This window comes from Narcine bancroftii, chromosome 4 (assembly GCF_036971445.1).
Source record: "Narcine bancroftii isolate sNarBan1 chromosome 4, sNarBan1.hap1, whole genome shotgun sequence".
Lineage (NCBI taxonomy): Eukaryota > Metazoa > Chordata > Chondrichthyes > Torpediniformes > Narcinidae > Narcine > Narcine bancroftii.
The window spans coordinates 309,555,557-309,583,008 of NC_091472.1; the positions used below are offsets into that span (position 1 = coordinate 309,555,557).

General features: G+C 40.7%; 1 protein-coding gene across 3 annotated transcripts in view; it reads left to right on the top strand.

Annotated features, from left to right (window-relative positions):
- ppp1r1c (protein phosphatase 1, regulatory (inhibitor) subunit 1C) overlaps positions 1-27,452 on the top strand; it is a 117,750-nt gene that overhangs the window by 48,443 nt on the left and 41,855 nt on the right. For all 3 annotated transcript variants that reach the window (XM_069935880.1, XM_069935878.1, XM_069935879.1), the window contains exons 3-4: positions 22,219-22,256; positions 23,421-23,481. In XM_069935880.1, the coding sequence (XP_069791981.1) occupies positions 22,219-22,256; positions 23,421-23,481 (99 nt within the window). The remainder of the gene's footprint in view (positions 1-22,218; positions 22,257-23,420; positions 23,482-27,452) is intronic.

The window sequence follows — 27,452 nt, forward strand, 5'->3', positions numbered from 1 at the left end:
GCAGACCCTGTAGTTGCAGGATTTAAAATAAATACATTTTGGCATTTTAATTCCTCTGGCACTTTCTCTTCTGCAACATAGGAGTCTCTCAAGACCTCATTGTTGAATGCCATGTAGGGGATGCTCATCAACTGGCACTTGTATGACTTTTGACACCTCTCTACCCATGTTTGAATGTTGTTTAGGTCTTGTATGCAAGCAGGGTCTAAGTTGCAAATGGAATTTAATATCATATAGTATTCAGGGTGCATCACCACCTCAAATACTGATAAATGAGAGCTGATTGGTAGCGATGTTGCAGTTAATTTCCATCACTAATGGACAGTAATTGGCTGTCAATGGATCTATTACAGACAGAACTGTTCCACTGATGATGCTATAGATTATGTCCCTCCACTCTGTCCTGATCCACATGGAGAATGATGCCTCAAGCACCAGGCATTTCAGCTCAGCATTTAATATGATTATTTCCCAGAGCTGTCCTCACTGGGACTCAACACCCCTCTCTGTAACAGGATTCTAGACGTCCTGGTTGGCAGGTCGGCAGCAGACCATCAAGCACCGTCAGGCTGAGCATTGGTGCACCTCAGGGCTTTATTGCTCAGCCCACTCCTGTTCACACTACTGACCCATGACTGCATCACCAGATCCAGTTCCTAAACAGGTTCATCAAGTTTGCAGATGACGCAACAGTAGTCGGCCTCAGCAACAGCAATGATGAGTCGCACTTCAGAGAGGAGGTGGAAAATCTCGAGATATGGTGTGAGAAGAACAACCTGAGTCTCAACGTGGACAAGACGAAGGAGATGATCGTAGACTTCAGTTGGACTGGGGCAGCCACCTTCCACTACACATTAATAGCTCAGTTGTGGAGAGTATCAAGTTTCTTGGAGTCCACTTAAGCAGTGAACTCTCCTGGCCATACTTGTCAGGAAGGTGCAAAGCGACTGTATTTGCTGAGAAGATTTGGGCAGGCAAGGCTGCTGGCCACCATGCTGTCAACTTTCTTCAGGAGCTCTATCGAGAGCATTCAGGCTGCCTGCATCTCAGTGTCATTCAGTTGCTGAAGAGCATTGGATTGGAGGTCCATCCACAGGATCACAAGAGTGGCAGAGAGGATCACGGGGTCTCCCTCCCCACTCCCCACCCCAATGTGATCTACCAGGACTGTTGTTTGAAGTATGTTCCCAAAAATCACTGCGGGCCTCGACTGCCCTGCACACAGCATCTTTCAGCTGCTCGTTGGGAAGGAGACACAGGAGTATCAGAGCCATAAATAACAGGCTGAGAAACAGCTTCTTCCCTCAGGCAGTGAGAAAGTTGAATGACTGAATGAACTACCAATACAAACTCTCCAAGGTTCTACTATTTATTTAAAAGTATTTTTTTATCTATTCTTCTAAATCCTGCATATGTATCTTTCTCTAATGTCTGGATGCATGTTTGCAGTGTTTGTACTGAGGACTGGAGAACACTGTTCTGTCAGACTGGACTTCTACAATAGGATGATAGTACATTAATGAAAATGCAGATGACAACCTCATCATTGAATGTGTTTCTGACACTTCAGCAGATGTATTTTTGCAAAAGTTTCCAATGTCTGCTTACTTCAGGGAAATCTAAATGAATTACAGTTCAATTCCGATTATCCAAAATTGGATTCTCCAAAATCCTCATTCATCCAAAATTTTTTTGGAACCGACCTGACCGGGGACGTTGAGATCCCAGTGTCGGCAGCAGCTGTCCTCCGGCCCCCGGCAGCAGTGGGGACTTCAGGCTCCTGGGCAGGAGTGAGATTCTCGGGCTCCCGGCATGAGCAGGGCCTCGGTGGGGAGGTGTCGGTGATCGCCGCCGGTTAGCTTTGTGTTTGGTGGGAATTAAACATTATTCTAAAGCTTAAAAAGCCTTCCCTTGTCATTTGTTTTGTTTAAACACTGTTACAAGTGATTTGCGGTTGCTACTGGGCTGTTTTTAAAAAATGACCCGTTCTCCAAAAAAAAATGTATTCAAAATGGGCCCAATCCCGACCATTTTGGATAATCGGAGTTGTACTGTATTTGATTTAAAAATTCTGAATTTGGTGTTACCACTGTGACAGAGTACATAGATATGTTTTAGGGAGATAAATTGGGAAAGGTTTGTTAGAGTGTGTTACATACAAACACTTTAAAACAGATCTTATTTGAAATACTGCAGTTCTGCTAATGCTAGACATATCGGCTCCACAGCTTTTGCAAGAGCTTTGGAGAGTGCCCAAGAGATTTCACTAATGGATTGTTGTTTACAAAGGCAACAGATGAAAGATCTTGTTGGAGCCGCAGATTGTCTGGAGTTGTTCTATGAGGGTCATGAGATTTTGCAAGCAGAGAGAGTCCAACAGGCTTTCTCTCAGAGAGAGAGAGAGCGCCTGGTCAAAGCCTTTGTGGTTCATGCAAGAGGAGAGGGCTGGCTGTCTAATGTTTCTCTTGGAATAAGTGAAACAAAAAGGAACTCTATGGTGACCTGAAAGAAAGAGGTTACCATCTGGAGAACCCTGAAGGGGGCAAGTTTCGTCAGCAAGACACTGAGGTGGCTGGGTGTCCATCATACAACAAATCTCTCTCTGAAAACTGACAAGAACCTTTCTGAGCGGTAACCATTTACCTTTCAAGCACCAAAGCCTGGTGAACTTTATAAATGTTAAATTCTGTGCACAGTATAAGAATTGCCTGCGACCAGTGAACTTGGAGGAGTGAGAAGAGAGATTGGACTGTGAACCAAAGAACTTTTCTGAACTTACATACATGTGTGCTTAGAATTAGAAGGGCGTTAAGTTAGGTTAAGTACGTCAATAGGTATTAGTTAAAGTTTGATTCTACTTTCATGGTTAAAGATAATTAAAATCAACTTTTGTTTAAGTAACCATTTGTCTTTGTGAATATCTATTGCTGCTGGGTTTTGGGGGCCCCTGGGTTCATAACAATGCCTGAATGGAGAGAGTGATAAATGAACAAAGATATTTTCTAAACCTCAACATTTAAAAAAAGGAAATACTTGTTTCATATTTCATTCCGCTATAGCCGCAGTACAATTAATGATATTCTGACATTGTGATGTTCCTCACTTTGTCGACAGTAAAATATAATTCCAAGAGGTAGATATTAAACAGTTAATGACAAATAGTGGAAATGAGAGATTAAAGCCAGTAAGTGTATATTGAAAGCTAATGTGGATTTGTCCATTATGGGTCCACTGTGCAAATGTTGACTGTGTAACCTGATACCATATTTGTTTTGTTTCTACTCTTCCATGATGCTTCTTAGCATATAATACTCCCATTATTCAAGGTCTTTTCTTTCAACGGTCTATCAACCATTTCCATTGGCTGACTCTGTCCATTAGTATCCGACTCAAAGCATCTCCGCTGCCTCAGAGATTATTACCCCAGAGTTAAAATTATCAAGGGATTCTATTTGCAACAAGGTATGTGTTCAGAAGGAAAAAGTAATCAGGAAATGCAATAAGTGTACTTTTATTCTGCACAACGTAATTTGAATGTATCTTGAAATATCAAATTTTCACTCATTAACAAGTAAACAGAGTTTAACCGATAAAAGGGAAGATCAGAACTCCCATTAAAATGTTTTATTTTGCACAAAGTTTGATCAGATATATGATAGTATTTATATTAAACTTTCTTTCCAACCGTATCCCTAAGGGAAAGGACCAGCCTAGCTCTCTAGCTCTCCCATTAAAAAGGGCCATCAGGGATTGATTGATTGACGGGCATCATTCATCCCAATGCCCGAGAAGACCAGTGTGAGCTCCCTCAATGACTATCGCCCTGAGGCATGAAATGCTTCGAGAGGCTGGTCAAGGGCTGAATTAACATGTACCAAAGTAAAGATCTGGACCCACTGCAATTCGCCTATCGTCCCAATCGCTCCACATCAGTGGCAATATCACTGGCTCTCCACTCAGCTCTGGATCACATCGAAAACAGCAACTCGTCTACACGGATGCACTTCATCAATGACAGCCCAACGATAACTTCAATGCCATTATTCCCTCAGGTCTGGTCAAGAAGCTACAAACTCTGGTCCTCTGTACCCACCCTCTGCAACGGGATCCTTGACTTTCTCATTGGAAGACCACAGTCAGTACAAATTGGAAACAATGTCTCCTCCTCACTGATTATTAACACAGACGCACCTCAAGGATGCATGCTTAGCCCATTGCTCTACTCATTACACACCCACAATTGTGTGGCCCGGCACAATACCAATACCATCTACAAGTTTTCTGATGACACCACAGAATCACAGATTCTTTTGAAGAGGTGACTAGGAATGTTGATGAGGGTAGAGCAATGGATGTTGTCTATATGGACTACAGTAAAGCCTTCGATAAGGTTCCATGTGGAAGGTTAGTTAGGAAGGTTCAGTTGTTAGGTATTAATTTTGAGATAGTCAAGTGGATTCAACAGTGGCTGGAAGGGAAATGCCAGAGAGTCATAGTGGATAACTGTTTGTCAGGCTGGAGGCTGGTGACAAGTGGTGTTTCTCAGAGATCTGTATTGGGTCCTTTGTTGTTTGTCATTTACATGAATGATCTGGAAGATGGGGTAGTACATTGGATTAGTAAATATGCAGATTATGCTAAAATAAGTGAAACTGTGGATAACGAAGAAGATTTTCAAAGATTGCAAAAAGGATTTGGACTGCTTAGAAGAAAGAGTGGGCTGAAAGATGGCAGATGGAGTTTAATGCTGAGAAGTGCAAAGTGCTTCATTCTAGAAGGAATAATCAAAACAGGACATACGTAGTAAATGGGAGGGCATTGAGGAATGCAGTGGAGCAGAAAAATCTAGGAATAACGGTGTTTCGTTTCCTGAAGGTAGAATCTCATGTGGATAGGGTGGTGAAGAAGGCTTTTGGTATGCTGGCCTTTATAAATCAAAGGATAGAATACAGGAGTTGGGAAGTTATGTTGAGACTGTTCAAGGCATTGGTGAGGCCAAATTTAAAGTACTGTGTGCAGTTCTGGTCACCAAATTATAGGAAGGATATCAACAAAGTAGAGAGGGTGCAGAGAATATTTATGAAAATGTTACCTGGGCTTCAGAATTTAGATTACAAAGAAAGATTGAGGAGATTAGGACTTTATTCTTTGGAGCGTAGAAGATTGAGAGGGGATTTGATAGAGGTATTTAAGATTATGAGGGGGATAGATAGAGTTGATGCAAATAGGTTTTTTTCATTGAGAATAGGAAAGAGTGGAACAAGAGATCAAAAGTTCAGAGTTAAGGGGAAAAAGTTTAGAAGTAACATAGTGGGGATCTTCTTCACTCAGAGAGTGATAGCTGTGTGGAATGAGCTTCCGGGAGAAGTAGTGGCAGCAGGGTCAATTTTGTCATTTAAGGAAAAATTGGATTGGTATATGGATGGAAGGGGAATGGAGAGTTATGGGCAGGGTGATGGTAAGTGGGACTAGAGGAGACTACTTGGGTCAGTGTGGACTAGAAGGGCCAAAATTTCCAAGCTGTAACTGTTCTATGGTTAAATAGTAATTTCCTGTGCAAAATACACAAAACAAGGTTGAGTTGAAGTAAATATGGAGGAACTTGCCCCTGCTAAGAAGCTGAAACAGTTTTGATTTGGACAACACTGCCTGGAAACGGGATGAACCCAAATTTGACATTATATTTCAGAAATGAATCTGACTTGCAGCTGAAGATGTGAAATATTTGATGTGCTGGGGTGGAGGACTAGATATTGTTGGCTATCTGAAAAAGACTGACTCTCTGGCTACTATCATTCGGGAGTTCCTGGATCTAAAACAGATTTAGGGGTTGCGTCCTGAAAATATTGAAATAGAAACATTGGAAAAAATGCCTCTGGTTATAGAGTTACCTTAGCGGTGTCAAGTTACATTGTGTGGAATCAAAACTATTCTATTTTCTAATCACTCGGTGAGCACTTACCTGAATATAAATATAATTATTAAACATTGTAATGGTTTAATTGGCCCATAGAGTTAAAACTACAGTAACCAACCTGGTTCATTATTGTGAATTTAAATTTTTTGTTGTTGTATTCTCTTTGTTGCCAGCAATAATTAGCTTTAATAAAATCCAAATTTATTGCAAATTGAAGGAAAGCCACAGTAGCAAAGCTTGCTTTCCTGCAAAAGTAAAATAGCAGAGTTAATTGATTTCACACTTTTATTTCAAGTTGTTTTGGACATCTTGAATGCTTCTCATACCACATTCGTTACAAAGTCACGAAAATTTATTTGTTTTTTTTGGTAAAGGCAGACAGATGTTTCTGTCATTTTTATGAAGCATCTGCAATTAAATTTATGAATAAACATTGGATAAATTGAATAATTTGATAAGGATAAACTTTCTAATGTTTGCCTAATCTTTAGAATCCAGTGAACAGACAGTAGATCTAATGTATTCTTTTTTAAGAGTTTTCCCAATGTAAATATATTTAAAATTGTAATTGTGGAGATCAATATAGTCTGTGAAACTAAAATTATGGTCTTCACATATTTCCAAATAACATAAATTTAAAAAAAAAATCCCTATGCATTTAAACAACTACATTCTTTGTAAGTAGATGAAAATGACATGACACTAATTTAAGGACTAAATCCAATTTCTAGCCCTGTGGGAAAGCAGCAGAAAACTGCTTGTAACTGCATTAAACTGGTAACCCCAGTGAGAGAGGCCACTGCATGGCAGGCTGTGGGAAATGAGAATGTGTTCGAGGAGTACTTCTTTGAAGATTGAAGCCAGTTTGCATTGTTCAGGCTGAACTGGTGATAACTCTATGTCTAATTAAGCTGCAGGGTATTTGAAATATGAGGGTTTCATTCCCAGCGCTTAATTTAAAAAGATATGTCTTACCCGATTATAACATAGCTTGCACAAATCTATAACCATATTTATTGGGATTAATTATTTCGAAATCAATGACTTACAGTTGATTTCCTAACTCCATGACTTAATTCACGACTGCTTTCAAATACATTGAAACGGTCTTGTTAATAAGCTCCAATCATCTTTTTATGGCGTGCAACACTTGAAAAATATTGGAATTTAACTCAGGCAAGTGTAAAGTGATGCACTTTGGGAAGTTATAACAGGGTGGGTCACACACAGTGATTGGTAGAGACTGGTAAACAGAGAGACCTTGGGGTACAAGTGTAGAGTTCTCTGAAAGAGGCAATGCAGGTGGACTAAAGTGGTAAGGTTTGCATTGGGACAACATGTTAGAGTTGTATAAAACCTTGATTAATCTGCATGGAGTATTGTGTGCAGTTCTGGTTATCACACTATCGGAATATGATTATAACCATATAACAACTACAGTATGGAAACAGGCCATCTCAGCCCCTCTAATCCACACCGATTTAAGAGAACTCCATTAGTTCCACCTACCCGCTCCATGTCTATAACCCTCCAACCCCCTCACATCCATGCCCTCATCCAACCTTCTCTTAAATGACAAAATTGACCCTGCTGCAACCACCTCTTCCGGAAAGTGATTCCACTCAGCCGCCACTCTCTGAGGGAAGAAATTTCCCCTCATGTTACTTCTAAACTTTTGCCCCCAAACCCTTAACTTATGACCCCTTGTTCCAATCTCCCCTACCCTCAGGGGTAAGAGACTATTCACATCTACTCTGTCTATTGTGACAGACTATATAGATATGTTTTTTGGGAGATAAATTAGTGCAGGTCACATACAAACACTTTAAAACAGATCTTATTTAAGCAACTTTTGTTTAAGTAACTATTTGTCTTGGTGAATATCTATTGCTGCTGGGTTTTGGGATCTTCTGTGCTCCTAACACTGAGCCCCTCATAATTTTAAATACATCTATCAAATCCCCCCTCAACCTTCTATGCTCCAACGAATAAAGACCCAGTCTACTCACTCTTTCTCCATATTCTAGATACTGCAATCCAGGCAATATTTTAGTAAATCTTCTCCGCACCCTCTCCACCTTATTGATATCCTTCCTATAATTTGGGGACCAGAACTGCACACAATATTCCAAACTTGGCCTCACCAATTCCTTGAACAGTCTCAAAATCACCTCCCATATCTTATATTCTATGCTATGATTTATAAAGGCCAGCATACCAAAAGCCTTCTTCACCACCCTATCTACATGAGAATCCACCTTCAAAGAATGATGAACCATTATTCCAAGATCTCTCAGTTCCTCTGCATTCCTCAATGCCCTCCCCTTCACTGCATATGTCCTGTTTTGGTTATTCTTCCCAAAATGAATCTAGAAACAAATTGGATATATGATCAAGGATTCATATATTAAATTCCAAAAGACATGGGGCTCATTTATGGACTGCTAAGATTGAGTGTTGTTCTGGAATCTTAGTGCAATGTTGCCTCTCTCCAAGAAGGTGTCATTTGATTCATATATATCAATTTTCAACCTTGCTTAGATGAAGGGGGCTTGAATTTTTTTTTAAATTCCTTTTTTTGTGTTTTTCTGTTGCTTTATTTCATTAAGAATATGATCTGTATTCCTTAATTATGATCATATTTGTAATTTTTTAATGTTGTGCCGCATTGTATAATTGTACCATTCAATTGTTTGTACTTTAAATATAAATAAAAATATTTAAAAAATAATTGTGCCATGCAATGCGATTTCTCTTGCCAAATCTCCAGTCCATGATTCAGTGTGACGTCCTGGCTCAATGCTCATCACATCTCACACTCCGTCATAGGTTCAGTGGACTTCAGCAATGGCTAAGCTTTGGGAAGTGAGCCGTTTTAAATGGGAGACTTGGCTCAAAGCAGAGAATGTAGAGTAGAAGAGAGATCAAGGTGAAATAGAGTAATGGTTGGGAACAAGCTCTGAAGAAGATTGAGAACAATCTTGTCAACAGAGGAATTTAGAGTGAATTATGAAAAATTCCAGGTCTTATGGCATGAAGAGCTATCCCTACTGAAATGGAAAGATCCTGTTCCATGCACTAGTACTCAATTATTTGGTTATGCCTTAATTCAGAAAAGATCAGTGTTCTGTGTTGGATGGTAGCACTAATTTTCATAAAATTTGGAGTCCTTTTATGGACTATTTTTTTGCTCATTAAATCTGTTTGTCTTGATCATTGAATCTATTTATTTATGTATATGGGTTTTCCTTCGGTTAGTAAATGCTTTATAGATCGAGCAGAATTATGCTACCTTTAATTTTATGTCAAAAGGGGGTTAGAGTTAGTTTCTTTGCTTTTTTTCCCTCTTTTTTGTCATTCTGTAGATGTTGACGCTTTAATTAAGGAGTTTACTGTTTTTAAATCACTGTTCACATGGCAGTACAGGTACACAATCCTTTATCCAGAACACTTGGGGGACAGTGTGTTCTGAATTTTGGATTTTTCTGGATTTCGGAAAGCCAGATTTAAGCCCACCCAAATTATGCTGACCCTTCCAGTCACGCTGCCATCTCCCCCCCTTGCCCGCCTGACTCGCGCTGTTGGTCTCTCGCCCGCCCGAGTCACACTGCTAGTCTCTCTCCCTCGCCCGCCCAACTCGCGCTGCCGTCTCTCTCCCCACTTTCTGGATTTAGGAGCTTTCTGGATTAAGGATTGTGTACCTTTAGTACCTGAGTGGGGTGTTGTGAGTCACCCTCCTTGTGGAGTTCTCTGGATTTGACAGGCCTGTGATCTCTTGAGAATTCTGAAGGGGGTCCTCTGCTCAGGAGGGGCTCATTGCTGAGTGAACTCATAGGACGGATCCACACAGTTTTAGGTGTTGGAGGAATCGCGGGTCAGTGCAGAAAGGTTAAGTTGAGGCAGAGCAGGCACAAGTGCCAAATTGATTCCTTCCGTTTCTGTTCCTATTTGCTATGAATGATGAGAAAGGAAAGGTGAGTAAACAAGTCTTGCAAGTCCTGGAGTTGTACGGGTAGATGTCACAGAACAGGGGAAGATATTTGCGGCTTTCTCTGCTTTTCAGATGTTCGGAATCTGAGCTATGTAGCTTTATCATTCAGCATTCTGTATTTACTGCTCACCACTCGGTCTCCTCTGTATTGGAGAGATGAAACATTTCCAAGAATATAGTAGTAAACATGAACATCTGTGGATGCTGGGGTCTAGTGCAGTACACAAAAGAGCTGATGAAACTTGGCGGGGCCCATAGCATCTATAGGAAGTAAATGGCAATCTACATTTGGAACCTGATCCTTTTACAGGCCCTAAATCAGTGGTTCTCAACCTTTTACTTTCCACTCACATCCCACTTTAAGCAATCCCTATGTCATCAGTGCTCTGTGATCAGTAAGGGATTGCTTAAGGTGGGATGTGAGTGGGAAGGGAAGGCTGAAAATCACTGCTCTAGACCCAATTGCTACTGAAATATTTTGCTTGAGAAAAATTGTCATTAGCCCATTTCCTTTGGAGTTATGAAACCATGCACATAATAAGTCAATGAGGTACGATTGAACCAGTGGTTTTCAACCTTTTTCTTTCCACCCACAAACCAAGTTAAGCAATCCCTTACTAATCACAGAGCACCTATGGCAGAGGGAATACTTAAAGTGGTATGTGAGTGGAAAGAAAAAGATTGAGAACCACTGCCCTAAATGTTGGCTGCCTTTTACTGACTTTGGGTGCTGTGGGACCTGTTGATTTTCTACAGTACTTTGGTGAACTGCATTTTATAGAACATCTTGGACTGGCCTGCAGTTTGTGATGCTAAACAGTCAGCTGTCACTTTAATTCTCGGTCTCATTACCATATGACCTCTCTGTTCTCTATTTCTTGTCATGGATTGAAGCTTTTAATGCAAGCTCAGGTCTTGATTTTTTTTTAAATTAAATCAATTTTAGGCAAAGATAGAAGTAGGCTGGTGTGGCAGAATGGTTAATAAATGCAGCTAATACAGTCCATGCAAATAAGATGAATTGGCATTGATAGCAATCTTACTGAAATGGAAAGAAATTTAAATTACTTTAAAAGTAGAGAAGAACAGGAATGCAAAATGCTGGAACCTTGAGCAAGGGGAAGTTGGAGAGGCCTCAAGTTTATGTTGGCCTGTCAAGCAAACACCCAGACATATTTGTCATTGGTCGTATCACTGCAATCAATTTCCGTGTAATTTTTACGAATACGAACCTTCACAAATTATTTTGAAATCGTTCAGCTGAATTATCAACTGGAATTTCTGTGCAGATCGGGGCAGGATTCAACAGGACTTTTCAGAGTCCCTGTGAATCTTGGGTGGATTTCTGTCACACAGATATGCCCTTAACCCAGGTTGAATTTTGAAATGTCAACATCATTCACACTCTTGGACAGCCTTTTTGGCACCTGTGCGTGGGGACTGGAGATCAGCTGTGACAGGCATGATAGATCTGATAGAGCACAGAAGCAGGTAGAAGCTTCCAGACGGCCCGGACAGCATTATGTTATTTTTTTTAATGCAAAAATTTCTGCTCAGAAATTGATTGTTGTAATTTTAATTCCCTTGTGCCTCCCTCAAGCAGAGTTAAAAGTGTTATTTGCAGTGTTATTTCTTTTGCCTAGAGTTAGTCAGGCAGGAGTGCAGGGAAGTATGATATGAAATCAACTCCCAACTGTTTATATGTTGTTGTACAGTGAGAAGCTTTGATCTGTGTGCTATCCAGGCAGGTTATCCTCTGTAGAGTACAGCAAGGAAGTGCGTAACTAAAAATGTATTGTTACAATAAAACAAAAATGCAGGGAACAGAGTTAAAGAGAAAGGTAAGTTAAGCAGTGTAAGGCATCACCTTGTACTAATGGGGGATTTATCAAAAAATCTGGAATTGGGAGGTGTGTGGTTTCAAAAGGCACTTTTACACAGCCACTCAACAGCAGAAAATTTCAGGAAAATTTCTGCTCCGGTGGCAGTGTAAAGATGTCGTGACGGATTTTTTAATGCAAATTCCATCCTGTAACTTTTCCACTTGTACCCCTACACATTTTTATGGAGCGGCTGCAGTGTAAATTGACCACAGCCACCCCGTTATAAACAGGCCGAATGAATACAATGTTTCCTCCCTCCAACAAACCCCGCAGCACAGGAAGGCTGTGTAGAAATGCCCAAAGATGTGTGTTTTCTGCCCGAAGGGAGTTGGGAAAAGAATGTGATCAGGATGGAAAGTGTCCTTTACTACACTCTTTCTGGCAGAGTGGGGAGTTGATGGTCATTTATCTACCATTAGTTCCACAAAACTAACACACAAATCGTTTGGCACTAATATCAGTTGTACTTTTTGTTTGCATCTGAAATGTGAAAACTGAACATTAGTGGAATTTTACTGCAACCTCTGTCGGCCAATTAAAGACATTTATTGAGTAGAAAGATCAATGATGGAATGTCTGTACTTTATGCCTCTAGAACATCAATATTAAAGCAAACACTGAACAATATGACTGTTGAAATACCACATCTAATTTTTTGGGTATTAAATCTGTACTTTGCTAATACCCTATCAGTTTTTGCATTTCAGTTTACACTGATATCTCCAGTTGTTTGGTCCACAGAAGATTTTATTAACTACTTTCCTAGGAATAGCTCTAATGCAATATTTGTTTTGGTGGTTATGCTTTCTGTTATTTGGATACAAGAGGAAAGTATAGAATGCCACCAATCTTGAAAATAGTCAAAGCTCAGAAAAGTGATATTCAATGGTACCATCTCTGAATCTTGAAACTATAGCATTAGAGTCTTAGAGCTGAACAGTGTGGATACAGATCCTTCACACTAACTTGCCTACACTGCCCTTGTCACACCTGTCTGAGTTTGGTTCATATCTCTCTAAATCCATCCTATCCATCCAAATGTTCCTTAAACATGGCTTCAACTCCCAGCTCTAGCAGCTTGTTCCACCACCAGTGGGCTGATCTCGCCTCCAACCGTGCATCTTGGCGCCTCACAGTTCGGTGGGCAGCAACCTCCTTTGAAGAAGACCACAGAGCCCACCTCACTGACAAAAGACAAAGGAGGAAAAACCCAACACCCAACCCCAACCCACCAATTTTCCCCTGCAACCGCTGCAACCGTGTCTGCCTGTCCCGCATCGGACTTGTCAGCCACAAACGAGCCTGCAGCTGTCGTGGAAATTAACCCTCCATAAATCTTCATCCGCGAAGCCAAGCCAAAGAGATACACCCATCACTCTCTGTGTAATTACACCACAAGTTCCTACTAAATCTACCACCCCCCACCACCTTAAACCTATGTCCCCTGATTCTCGATTCCCCTTCTCAGGGCAAAGGTCTCAGCTGATCTATATTCCCATGATTTTGTACATCTCCACGAGATCACCCCTCGTTCTCCTACCCTCCAAGAAGTAAACCCCCTAGCCTGCTCAACCTCCCTGAAGCTTAGACCCATGAATCGTGACAACATCCTCATAAATCTCTGCACCCTCTCCAGCTTGACACCATTTTCAGAAGAAATTGCTGAACAGCACATTGATTTGGAGTTTCTGGTTAGCTGTTTTGCTTTGAGTTTATCCAAATTATTTAACTTTCCACATACATTAGTTGTGAAAGATCCGTTACGAAAAAATACCAATGAAGGTAATAGTCTGTATTGTGACAGAGTATATAGAGGTGTTTGGGAGATAAATTGGGAAATATTTGTTCGAGCAGGTCACACAAATAATTTAAAACAGAAGTTTTGCAGAATGCTCAGAGACTTCAATTATGGACTGCCATTTCCAAAAGGTAACAGAGTAGCCACATACAGTGGCAGTTTGTCTGGAAAACAGTTTGCTGTCTGGAAGAGCATGTGATCTTTGCAGGCAGGGGAAGAACAGCTTTGCTCTCAGAGTGGGAGGGAGTGAGACATCGGTTCCAGAGGGACAAGGTGGCAAACTTTGGAAGACGGCCTGGTCAAAGGAGAGGACTGGCTACCTGGTGTCTCCCTTGGAATAGATGAAACAGAAAGGAACTCTGTGGTGACCCGAAAGAAAGAGGTGATCATCTGGAGAACCCTGAAAGGGGGCAGGTTTCGTCAGCAAGACGAAACAAGAAAACTCTCTCTCTGAAAGCCAACTTCCTAAGTTAAGCACCAAAGCCCGGTGAACTTTATTAATGCTAACTTCTGTGCGCAGTACAAGAATTGCCTGCAACCAGTGAGATTGGACTGTGAACCAAATAACTTTTCTAAACTTATATACACATTATACACATGTGCACTTAGAATTAGAAGGGGGTTAAGTAGGTTAAGTAGTCAATAGAGATAAGTTAAAGTTTAATTCTGTTTTCATGTTCAAGGATAATTAAAAGCAACTTTTGTTTAAGTAACCCTTTGTGTGGTGCATATCCATTGCTGCTGGGTTTTGGGGTCCTCTGGACTCGTAACGGTATGTACTTTAATAGAGTTTGTAATAACATAGATGCACATCACTACATGTTCAATGGTTTATCACATCTTGCTTGATCTATCATATAAGCATTACCTATTACAACTTGTAACTGAACTGCATTAGGAGTTATTTGGGCATTTGACTGAAAATTGGTTCTAAGGGTAGTCTTCTGGATGGATTGGAAAGGAAAGAGGTGGAAACCAACTAATTCCAGAGCTTTGAAGATGTGGTTGATTAATATTGAAAAAAAAAATTAACTTGGGGAATGTCCAAGGGGGAGAAATGGATAAGTCCAGTTACCTCAAAACTGGAAAAGTTTAAAGAGAAAGGGAGGAATAATGGTGAGTAGATTTGAAAATACCAAACCATAATAGTGTTGACTGTTAATGTCTGAGACAATGCAGTTCAATAACTATAGGAATGGTGGCTGAACAAGAACTTATGAGTTTGTAAATGGGTTTCGGGATTGAGCTTCCAATAGGAATCCAATGATATTATCAATCTTAGATGGTAACAAAGAATTGTAAGAGGATTTAGTAACAGATAAATTGAGACCGGAGCAGAGTTGAACAGTGAAATTCATTTGAACGAGTGATCCATTGAAGATCTTGAGTTTGTGAACAGTTCCGTTCTACATCAGTATTGTTAGGAGTCAATGGCTTTGGTCTTTCCAATTTTCAGTCTGAGAAAACGAAAGCTCATTCAATGCTGGCAATGCAGTCTCAGTCTGATGGAAGAACTAAGGGGGAGGATGGTAACATGAAGGTGGCCGTCATTCATTTTTGCAATTCTCCTAATATATGGGCCATTTTCTCAGACTTTTGGCTTGAGATGTTTTGTTTTAAGATGCTAGCTACTGTTCGATTGTTATTGTCCAACTCTCGAAACACTTAATAGTAATTAAGTGAAACATTTTCGCACCTGCTTTAACATAAATACATTTTATATGTTACGGAAGTACTTTGAATATCTTTCTAGAATAGCAATTGAGTGGTGGGAATGAATGAAAAAGGAAGATGTATTCACGTTGCAGGAACAGGGGAACATCTAAGTAAATAAATCGAGAATTAAATAATTGTAGTATCGGTCATCACTAGAAGCTACTGAATTACATGCAAAAGCTCATCAGATTCTCCAGTGTTTATCAAGAAAAGAACAGTGCTAACCTTCCTCATTCTGGTGTAAATATGACTAACATCTGATCTCTGAGAAGGCCCAGCAATTCATAAGACCAGGGAAAGCTGTGTAGCAACACGCTGAACACATCTATAAAAAAAACTTATCTCAATAATACTGTTTATCGTATCAGACCCAATTATGTTATAATTTAACATAAACATAACATAACAATTACAGCACGGAAACAGGCCATTAGGCCCTTCTAGTCCGCACCGAACCAAACACCCCTCTCTAGTCCCACCTCCCTGCACAATGCCCATAACCCACCATCTTCTTCTCATCCCTATACCTGTCCAACCTTTTCTGAAATAATACAATTGACTCCGCCGCCACTATTTCTCCCGGAAGCTCATTCCACACGGCTACCACTCTCTGAGTAAAGTAGTCAAATCATTGAATTGACTAGTATCAGGAAGTAAGAGATACCAGGTTCAAGGAGAACCAGGTGATTACTGAGTGTATTTGCTCTCTATTGAATGCCACTGGTGTTATCAGCTCCTCTGCCCAACTCTTTTGTGACAAATGTGATTATTATGCATTCAACCATGATAAAGAAATGGTGAACGTTTTCCATTTTCTCTGTTTCTCTTCATTGTCTCTTTTATCTGGGGAGAGGCTGCAAGGCAATGAATCTCTTCTATTGGAACTTAAAACCAATAGCCATCGGTCTGTCCAATTTACATGGTCCTTGTGGCTGAGGAATAGGCAGGATCCCTAGGAGATATCTACTGCCTTTCTGGACAAGGTTGGTTGTAGGGATTAAAGTTGTTTAAGGATGATGATGTCCAGAATTTTGAGTTTCTGAGAAGGAAATTACAAATATAAAATCGGTTCCACTTGCATTCTCGATGTATTTTGTCAGTCGACAGCTGTGATTTTGCACACCTGTTTCCTGGCAGCTCTGTGAATTGGGAATGTTGGAACAATAATACCAAAATGATCTGCAGTGAAACCGGAATGCCGTCAAAGTTGGCGAAGTTGCTCTTCTCTCAATGCTGGGTTCCCAAAGCTGAAATCCTTCCATCCCTGTTTACATTTAAAGCCCCTGTTTTGAACATAATAGCAACTATATTTTAAAAACTGTTTTCTGCTCATTGTCCAGGGAACCTGCAAACCACTGGAATGATTAAAAACCTGTGCCTGCTTTCTGAATCACCTGAATTTTATACCTTGAAGCTCCCTTCTATGATAAATTGATCTCTTTTGCCAAACATTGTAAGTCCCAACTGCATGAGTGAACTCTTAGCATTTATTCCATTGAGCAGATGTGGTAGGTGGTTAAGAAAAGCTAGAGTTCCAATCACCTATTGTGGTTTGGTTATTGCAAAACTTCTGCAATAAAACTATGTCATCCTAAATGTTCACTTGCAGTTTAAAATTAGAATAAAAATGTATTTATAACACATAAATTCTAAGATTTTTTTAAAAACTGATCTTTGCCATTTTGATCTGGGCCACAGGGGGCCAAATTAATGGAAATTAATGCACTCTTTAAAATTTTAGGGTGACACAGTTAGACTATTACAGGGCCAGCGATCCGGGTACAGTGATCACTGCGTCAGGAGTATTCTGTAGGTTCCCAAATAGCCATCAAGACACTGAGGAGCAGCTACAGTAAATAAAGCAGATTTTGGAACGGTGCAGAAATAACAACGTTGTTGTTATGGTAGACTTCACAACTATTGATAGGCACCTGCTTACTGCAAGAGGGATAGATGGGGCAGAATTTGTCAGGGTGTCCAAGAAGGATCCCTAACAGAGTATGTGGACAACCCGACAAGGGCAGAGGTCATACTGGATCTATGCTGGGTATTGAATCTGGTCAGGTGACAGACCTCTCAGTGGGGGAGTATTTTGGTGAAAGTGACCATTACTCCAACCTTTAACATAGCTATGGAGAAGGATAGGGGGAGAAAAAATGGTAAAGTGTTTAATTGGGGAAGGGCTCATTTAGATGGGATTAGATGGGAACTGGAGTGAGTAAATAGGAAACAGATCTTCGAAAAGCACAGAAGTGGAGGATGTGTGACAGATTATGTATAAGGTGGTGCCTACAAGTCTGCAAAGACAATAGACTCCTGTGCTGGAGATTTTTACAACAATGTGAAAATGAAAGGGTCCATCTCAGAAAACTGATAAGACCTCTCATAAATTGGTGTTGGGACTCAGCAAGTTGTTTTGGTGGAATGTGCTGTTTTAGGAAGGTCATGTGGTTCTGCAAGCAGAGAGAGTGAAACAGATTTTTCTCTGAGTGTGACAGAGAGAGAGAGAGAGTGAGTGAGAATGAGAGTGAGAGAGAGAGAGAGAGAGAGAGAGAGAGAGAATGAGTGAGAATGAGAGTGAGAGAGAGAGAGAGTGAGTGAGAGTGAGAGACTGCTGGTTTTCTGTAGTAGCTTTTGGAAGCTTGTTTGAAAATCTCCAGCACATGAGTCTATTTTCTTTGCAGACTTGTTGGCACCACCTATGCATAACTCTTGCATTTTAAAATGAGATCTATTTTGTAGTGTTTGTATCTGTGACCTAACTAAAACCCCACATTCTATCTACTGAAAACATATCTATACATAATATAAAATAACATAACGTGTCACAGATGTTTAGGGAACACTTGCACAGGGTTCTGGATAGGTCTGGCCCAATGAGACAGGGAAAAGATGGTAGGATAAGGGATTAGTGGTTGACAAAGGAAGTGGGTAGCTAGTTAAGAGGAAGGGAGTATACGGAAGGTTTAGAAAAAGATAAGAGGGCTCATGAGAATTATATGGCTGCCAGGAAGGAACTTCAGAAAGTACTTGGTGCTAGAAGGAGGCACAAGAATGCCTTGGTAAGTAAGATTAAGGAAAACATGAAGGCATTGTATGCGTATGGGAAGAACAGAAGAACAGAGTACAGGTCGGGCTTCTTAAAGATAAAGGAGGCAACAAGTGCCTGGAGGCAAAGGAGATAGGGGAGGTCCTAAATGAATACTTTGCTTCAGTGTTCACCGGAGATAGCGACCTCATTCAATGTAACCATATAACCATATAACAATTTGTAGCCCTCCTAGTCTGCACCGGTGTACGTGAAACTCCACTAGTTCCACCTACCCATTCCCATGCCCTTAACCCTCCAATCCCCTCACATCCATGTACTCATCTAGCCGCCTCTTAAATGACAGAATTGACCCCGCCCCAACTACTTCTTCTGGTAGATCATTCCACTCAGCCACCACTCTCTGAGTGAAGAAGCTTCCTCTTATATCACTCCTACAGTTCCCCCTATTCCTCAGCTATCGAACAAGCTTATGTTCGGGAACATGTTGAGGTTAAGCACAGACTCATGGGACGAAATGGCCTGTTACCGTGCTTTTGTCAAATTTAAATTTAAAAGAGGAAGCGCTGAATCTTCTTAAGAATATTTGGATTGATAGGTTCCTGGGACCAGATGAGATATAACTGGGTTATTTACAAGAAATGAGCGAAGAGATTGCTGGGGCCTTGGCATGATCTTTGCATCCTCCGTGACCTCACCAGAGGTTAATGGCAAATTTGTTCCCTTGTTTCAAAAGGTAATAGGGAGAATCCTGGGAATTATAAACCAGTGAGTCTTGCATCAGTGGTGGGCAAACTATTGGAGAGGTTTCTTAGGGAACAAGATTTACAAGAATTTAATGGTCTTCAGACTTTTTCTTTCCACTCAGATATCACCTTAAGTAATCACAGAGCCCCTATGACATAGGGATTACTTAAAGTGGTATGTGAGTGGAAAGAAAAAGTTTGAAAACCACTGATTTAGAGAGTATACTCTCTTTATGGATTGTCAGCATGGCTTTGTGAAGGGAAGGCCATGCCTCATGAGCCTAATAGTGTTTTTTGAGGAAGTAACAAAAGAAGTTAATGAATGTAGGGTGATTGATGTGATGTATATGGATTTTAGAAAGGCATTTGACAAGGTTCCCTCATGGTAGACTCATTCAGAAAGTCATGAGGTATGGGATCCATGGAACCTTAGCTATGCAGATTCAGAATTGCCTTGAGGGTAGTAATAGATGGAATGTCATCTGCCTTGAGGTCACTGACTAGTAGAATTCTGCATGGACTTTTCTGGGACCCCTGATCTATAAATGACCTGAACAAAGTGGAGGGATTGGTCAGTTAATTTGTAGATACACGTGGAGATTGGAGGTGTTGTGGTTCATGTAGAACAGTGGTTCTCAATCTTTTTCTTTCCACTCACATCCCACTTTAAATATTCCCTATGCCATAGGTGCTCTGTGATTAGTGAGGGATTGCTTAAGGTGGTACGTGGGTGGAAAGAAGAAGTTTGAAAACCACTGTTGTAATCATACCTGATTGACTCGTTATGTGCATGGTTTCATAACTCCAAAGGAAATGGGCCAATGACAATTTTTCTCAAGCCAAATATTTCAGTAACAATTGGGTCTAGAGTAGGGATTCTCAACCTTCCCTTCCCACTCACATCCCACCTTAAGCAATCCCTTACTCATCACAGAGCACCGATGGCATAGGAATTACTTAAAGTGGGATGTGAGTGGAAAGAAAAAGGTTGAGAACCACTGGTTATTGTAGGTTTCAATAGGATAGAGACAGGATGCAGAGTTGGGCAGAAAAGTAGCAGATGGAGTTCAGTCCGGATAGGTGCAAAGTGATGCATTTTGGAAGGTCAAACTTGAAGGCAGAGAACATGGTTAATGATGAGATTCTTTCAGTGTGGAAGAACAGAGGGACCATGGGGTCCAAATTCATAGATGTCTCAAAGTTGCCACACATATAGATGGGGTAGCTAAGTAGGCTTATGTTATGCTGGTCTCCATTAGTCGGGGGATTCTGTTCAAGAGACATGAGTTAATGTTGCAGCTCTATAAAACTCTGGTTAGATCATAATTGGAATATTGTGTTCAGTTCTGGCCATTATAGGAAGGATGTGGAAGCTACAGAGAGGGTGCAGAGGAGATGTACCAGGATGTTGCCTGAATTGGAGAATATGTCTTAAGAGGCAATGTTAAAAGAGCTACGGCTTTTTTCTTTAAGAGTGAGGAACGATAAATTAATAGAGGTCTACTGCAAGCACCCTTTTTCCAGGGTGAGAGTGGGAAACACCAATGGATATCTGTACAAAGTGAGGAGAGGAAAGTTTAGGGGAAGTGTCAGGGGTGGGTTTTCTAATTTAAAAAAAAATGCCTGGAATGCATTGCGAGGGATGGTGGTGGAGGCTGGTACAAAGGGGACATTTTTAAAAAAAACCTCTCAGTCTCATGGATGCAAAAAAAAACGAGGGTTACGGATGTGATGTAGGGAAAGTTTAATTTGTTGAGCAGGTTTATATAGGTCAGGACAACTTTGTGGACTGAAGGGCCTGTATTGTGCTGTAATGTTATAAAAATACTTTATGGTTCATTTGAATGGTCTAGTAAGAGGAAACAAATGCCAGTTGTTTCACTAGGCAGATTTCCAATGGTGGATGGGCCTGGGGGATATGTATTTGTAGTGGATGAAAGGAGTAATAAGAAAACATTCTCCCATGTTTTCTTCATGCAGACATGCTGGCAGTTTGATCTGAAGGATATGCATAGAAAGTTCAAATTCATTCTGGATCCAGATGCATTTTTCTGCTTCATTTTGATAATTATGCGTTGACAAATTCAATGCCAAATCAACCCTTCTTAAAACAAAACCTCAAACTATCTGTGTTATTTGCCCTTCAAAGTGAAAAAAATGTTTTTAATTTGACAGTCAGTGAGAAGGCTTCTTTTGTGTTGTGCAGGTCGACTGATTGCCTATATCCACGTAACAATTACAGAACAGAAACAGGCCAGTTCGGCCCTTCTACTCCATGCCGAACACCTTCTCCCACCTAGTCCCATTGACCTGCACCCAGCCCAAAACCTTCCATACCTCTCTCATCCATATACCAATCTAACTTTTCCTTAAATATTAAAATCGAGCCCACATCTACCACTTTGGCTGGAAGCTCAATCCACACTCCCAGCACCCTCTGAGTGAAGAAATTCCCCCTTATGTTTCCCCAATACTTTTCTCCCTTCAATCTCAAACCATGTCCTCTTGTTTGAGTCTCCCCCACTCTCAACAGAAAAAGACTGTCCACATGAACACATTTAAGTATTGACAGATCTTGGATCTAATCCTAAAAAAACCTAGCTTGACAAGACTGAAGGCAGGAGATGCATTGCATTTAAGAATGGACATGATGTCCAAATCAACACAATTTTTCAACTAATCAGCTAATGGCAAATTGCAAAAGTGCACATCTCATTTTCTGGAATAGGAGTCATCGATCAGTAGACATCACTCTCTATCAATGTAATTTTCACTGGACGTGACAATTTTCTGTCACGCAAATTGTTTAAAATGATCCCAGATCAGAACCTGTCTCTTTGCCTATGTGTCCCAGTCATATTTAAAATTGGCCGCTCACTTTTGACTTAAACTAATATGATTAATATAAACCTAATTTTATTACAAAACGAAGTGTACGTCAGTTTTGACAGTCAGCGGGACATGGCAATACAGGTAATATCGTATGGCGTAGCTCTTTTTACTGTTTGTACTTTGTATTCATGCATGGCTTACTGTATTGTCTATATAAAAAAGCAATATTATAAATCAGCTCATTATAAAATACAGCTGTTAATTTGTATTTTTTTTTAATTTTTAGAAATAGATGAGAAACGGGAGAATAATCCACAAGGCGAGGCAAGTTGAACAATTCATTCATTAGTGTCTTTATCGATTACTGTACTAGATTGCTTAATTCTACATGAAACATGAAACAGCTGTTGGATTCAAAGAGAATGCTTCAAGTGAATGAATGTGTTTATGGACAAGCAAAGTACTGCAGTTGAGGGAAATATAAAATTCTGAAAGTGGAAATTCTACTCAGCACTGATATATAAATGAATGGAAAATTAACATCATGGGTCAATGAGCCATCTTCATTATGTCTTGAAATGTCAACCGTTTAACTCTACAGGTTCCGTCCTAGTGGTTCTCAACCTTTTCCTTCCCACTTACTTACCACTTTAAGTATTCTCCAGGTCAAAGGTGCTCTGTGATTAGTCAGGGATTGCTTAAGGTGGGATGTGGGTGGAAAGAAAAAGTTTGAAAACCATTGGTTTAATCGTCCCCGATTGACTCGTTATGTGCACGGTTTCACAACTCCAAAGGAAATGGGGCAGTGACAATTTTTCTCAAGCCAAATCTTTCAGTAACAATTGGGTGTAGAGCAGTGATTCTCAATCTTCCCTTCCCAACCACATCCCACCTTAAACAATCCCTGACTAATCACAGAGCACCGACGGCATAGAGATTACTTAAAGTGGGATGTGAGTGGGAAGAAAGAGATTGAGAACCACTGAGTTAGAGCAGCATTGTAACAGGAGCCACAACTCAGGTTTGAATCCAGGGCTGTCTGTAAGGAGTTTGAATGTTGTCCTCGTATCTGCATGGGTTTGCTCCGGCTTCCCTTCACCTTCCAAAAATGTACAAGGTTGTGGGCTAATTGGGTGGCGTGGGGCAAAAGGCCCTATCATGCTGTAATAATTTAAACGCGAGAGCAGGATTTTAATTTGATCCGTAGTTTACTGAATTTACCTCAGGAAATTTCTTGATAAAATGCTTCCAACGTAATTTAGGGAGAGGGAAAATTTCAGCTCAATGACTAACGGGGTGGCAACTATTTTAATTACGGGGAGTAGCTGAAGTGAAAGCAGCTCCTTCTAATATTGAAGATGGGCAGTACTAATTAGAACATCAATATGTGAAATCAATTTCTAAAGCTGCATTCTTGTTAAAGTCACTGTTCAGCAAAGCCAGGTGATCCTGTCAATTTAATACTGATGTGTCATCACTCTCTCCTAGAATACGGAGATGTCACCTCAACAGAGAAAGAAGAGTGTGTACACACCTCCAACTATGAAAGGTACTGTTCAGGTACTGTTCAAGATTCTGCTTGTATGTGTGTGTACTACCAAATGCTAAAGCTGACTGGAGTCTTTCTGACCCTAGTTTACCTCAGCAAATATTTGTTGGGAACTGGGTTGAACTGGTTCTCAAAGCCAGAGTAAATTGAAGGATTATGCAATAAATTAACGAAAGGTAATTCATCAACTTGTGATTTTTATGTTGCTGTGAATCAATATCACCAAGAGTGGTTGTGACATCGCGATAATGGCACTTTAACCTCGGTGGTGGTCGGGGGGGGGATCTAAAATAACTGAGTCATTAATTCTGAATGACATTGTTTATTCCTTGTAGCAGGCAGGATGCATCTCTTGAAATAATTTGCTTCCTCTCACTTTGGTCCCTTCCAGAATGTGGAATGAAATGCTGCATTTTCAGTGAATCTCGAGGGTGGCTTCTGCCCCCGATCCTACCAAGTGTTTTGTTCCCAAACTTCGCTTGGCACTCAATGCATGCTCGCACAACTCGGCAACATCAGTTAGCATTCCATTTGCTATACTGGTGTGTATTTGCAGGAAAAATTTAGAAGACATCTTGTTACAGGAGGAATATTTACTGCGAGGCAACACACTGGATAATTGGAGCTTAAATCATTTGCAATCCATGCAGGAAATCAATAAATGTTTGCGCAAGCCAATGCTTTTACCAATGCAAAATGGAAGGGATAGATTTAAATTCATTCCTTTCTTCAGTATCATCTTCTGCTTCATTAAAAATGTTTATTGCCCCATATTTATCAATAAAACATATCCGAACATATTTTAAATTAAATTTAGAATGAACTTCAAAAAGGAAAAATAGCTAAAAACCATTCTTAATGTTTCATTACCAGCCAGGGTGATGTGACCAATATGCAAACAAACTCCTTGCATTATTAAAGTTTTAGTGGATTACTTTCATGAACGCCTTTAATGAATCCATATCATTGTTGAATTTCTGCACATATAGAAGTTAGGTTTGCCATTTTAACCTGGTATGAAGATTTTATTGTGAGGCTGTGATAGTCCAGATCTATCACCAATGTACATAGTGTATATAGTTACAGTATCTAGACTGTGCTTACAGCGATGGGCTGAGAGCTTAGCCACACCCACGGTCTGGGCCTTAAAGGGTTGTGTCCCTAGCCAGGTCGGATCATTCCGGACTGGTCGGCCACCTGTGAAGAGCTCCTGTCTTTTGCTAATAAAAGCCTTGGTTTGGATCAACAAGTCTTTGATTCTTTCGACGAGCTCTACAGAGGCCTTGTCTAATGAACTATTTTTGAATGAATTTCAATTCTTAATTTGATTAACCGTGAGTTGAGATGTTATGTTGAAATTGTATAAGACATCGGTGAGGCCAAATTTGGAATATTGTGTGCAGTTTTGGTCACTGAATTACAGGAAGGATATAAATGGCTTAGAGAATGTTTATGAGAATGTTGCTGGGGTTTCAAAGTTTGAGTTACAGGGAAAGGTTGAGCAGGCTGGGACTTTATTCCCTGGTGCATAGAAGGTTGAGGGAAATTTGATAGAGGTATTTAAAATTATAAAGGGGAAAAGATAGAGTCAATGTGGACAGGCTTTTTCCAATGAGAGTGGGGGAGACAAACAAGAGGACATGGATTGGGAGTAAAAGGGAAAAAGTTTAAGGGAAAATAAGGGGGAACTTCTTCATGCAGAGGGTGGTGGGGGAATGGAATGAACTTCCGGCAGTGGTGGTAGAAGCGAGATAGATGTTAATATTCAAGGATAGGTTGGATAGGTATATAGACGGGAGAGGTGTGGAAGGTTATGGGCCAAATGCAGGTTAATGGGACTAGGTGGGAGAAGATGTTTGGCATGGACTAGTAGGGCCAAACTGGCCTGTTTCTGTGCTGTAAGTGGTTATATATGGTTAATAGAAATTACTGGCAGGCTGTGGATGTGATGACCAAGATATTGTTTCAGCTCCGTTCAAAATATTTAATTGGAAAGACCCCCTCCCCCCCACCATAATGTCTACAGTTACTTTTGGTTCTTTTGGCAATCATTCTCAATTGATGATGCCTACTGCCTGATCCACTGATGGGAGCAATTTCTCTTTTTACTCTGTGAAAACCATACATAATTTCAAATATCATTATCAGCTATCTTCAATGACTCTTGCCACTGCTCTGGTCAATCCACTTAACTAAAAGCCTTAAAATTGGGAAATCATTCTAGTCAGGCAGAAGCCTTCACTTCTTTCCAGAAGTATGGTGCCTGAACCTGGTCATGTACTCATGCTTTGGCCAAACCAACAGTTAAAGAAGAAAAACGAAAAATAGAAGCCTTTTGAGCCTGCTCCACCATTCAATGAGACCATGGCTGATCTGATGATGGGCTCATCTCCACCTACCTGCCTGTTCCCCAGATCCCTTAATTTCCCTACTTTGCCAAAATCTATCTAACCTTCCTTCATCAATGTGTTTGGTCACGTCATCAAAAAACTTCAATCAGGCCCGTAAGGCACGACCTGCCCTTGACAAAGCCATGATGACTATTCCTAATCGTATTCTACCTCTCCAACTGTTCACGAATCCTGCCCCTCAGGATCTTCTCCATCAACTGACCAACCACTGAAGTCAGACTGAGTGGCCTATAATTTCCTGGGCCATCTCTATCGCCATTCTTGAATGAAGGAACAACATCCGCAACCCTCCAATCCTCCGGAACCTCACCTGTCCCCATTGATGATTCCAAGATCATCGCCAGAGCCTCAGCAATCTCGTCTCTCGTCTCCCATAGTAACCTGGGGGGTATCTTATCTGGTCCCGGCGACTTATCCAACTTGCTTTCCAAAAGCTCCAGCACATACTCTCTCTTAATATCTACATGCTCAGGTTTTTCAGTCTGCTGCAAGTCGAACTACACTCACCAAGATCCTTTTCCATAATGGATACTGAAGTATTCATTAAGTACTTCAGCTATTTCCTCTGGTTCCATACACACATTCCTACTTCCATATAACCATATAACCACTTACAGCACAGAACAGGCCAGTTCGGCCCATGCCGTAGCAAATCCCCACCCTCCTAGTCCCACTGACCAGCACCCGGTCCATACCCCTCTAGTCCCCTCCTATCCATGTAACGATCCAGTCTTTCCTTAAACGTAACCAATGATCCCGCCTCGACCACGTCTGCCGGAAGCTCATTCTACATCCCCACCACCCTCTGCGTAAAGAAATTTCCCCTCATGTTCCCCTTATAATTTTCCCCCTTCAATCTTAAACCATGTCCTCTAGTTTGAATCTCCCCTTTTCTTAATTGAAAAAGCCTATCCACATTTACTCTGCCTGTCCCTTTTAAAATCTTAAACACCTCGATCAAGTCCCCTCTCAATCTTCTACGCTCCACACTTGATAGGTCCTATTCTTTCATGTCTCAACCTCTTGCTCCACATACTTGTAGAATGTCTTGGGGTTTTCCTTAATGCTGCCCGCCAGGGCCTTCTCATGGCCCCTTCTGGCTCGCCAAATTTCCTTTTTAAGCTCTTCCTGTTAGCCTTATACTCTTCTGGATCTCTAACATTACCTGGCTCTCTGAACCTTTTGTAAGCTTGACAGCCTTTGTACACCATGGTTCCTGTACCCTAACATAACTTCCCTGTGTCAATGGAATGTACCGAGGCAGAACTCCACTCAAATATCTCCTGAACATGTGCCACATTCTTCCATACTTTTCCCTGAGAAAATCTGTTCCCAATTTAAGCTTCCATTTTCCTGCCTGATAGCCTCATAATTCCCTTTACTCCAATTAAACACTTTTCTAACTTTGTCTTTTCCTATCTCTCTCCAATGCTATTGTAAAGAAGAGGGAATTATGATCACTGTTTCCCACTGAGAGATCTGACCAGGTTCATTTCCCAATACCAAATCAAGTACAGTCTCTCCTCTTGACTGTGTCAAGAAACCTTCCTGAACACACCC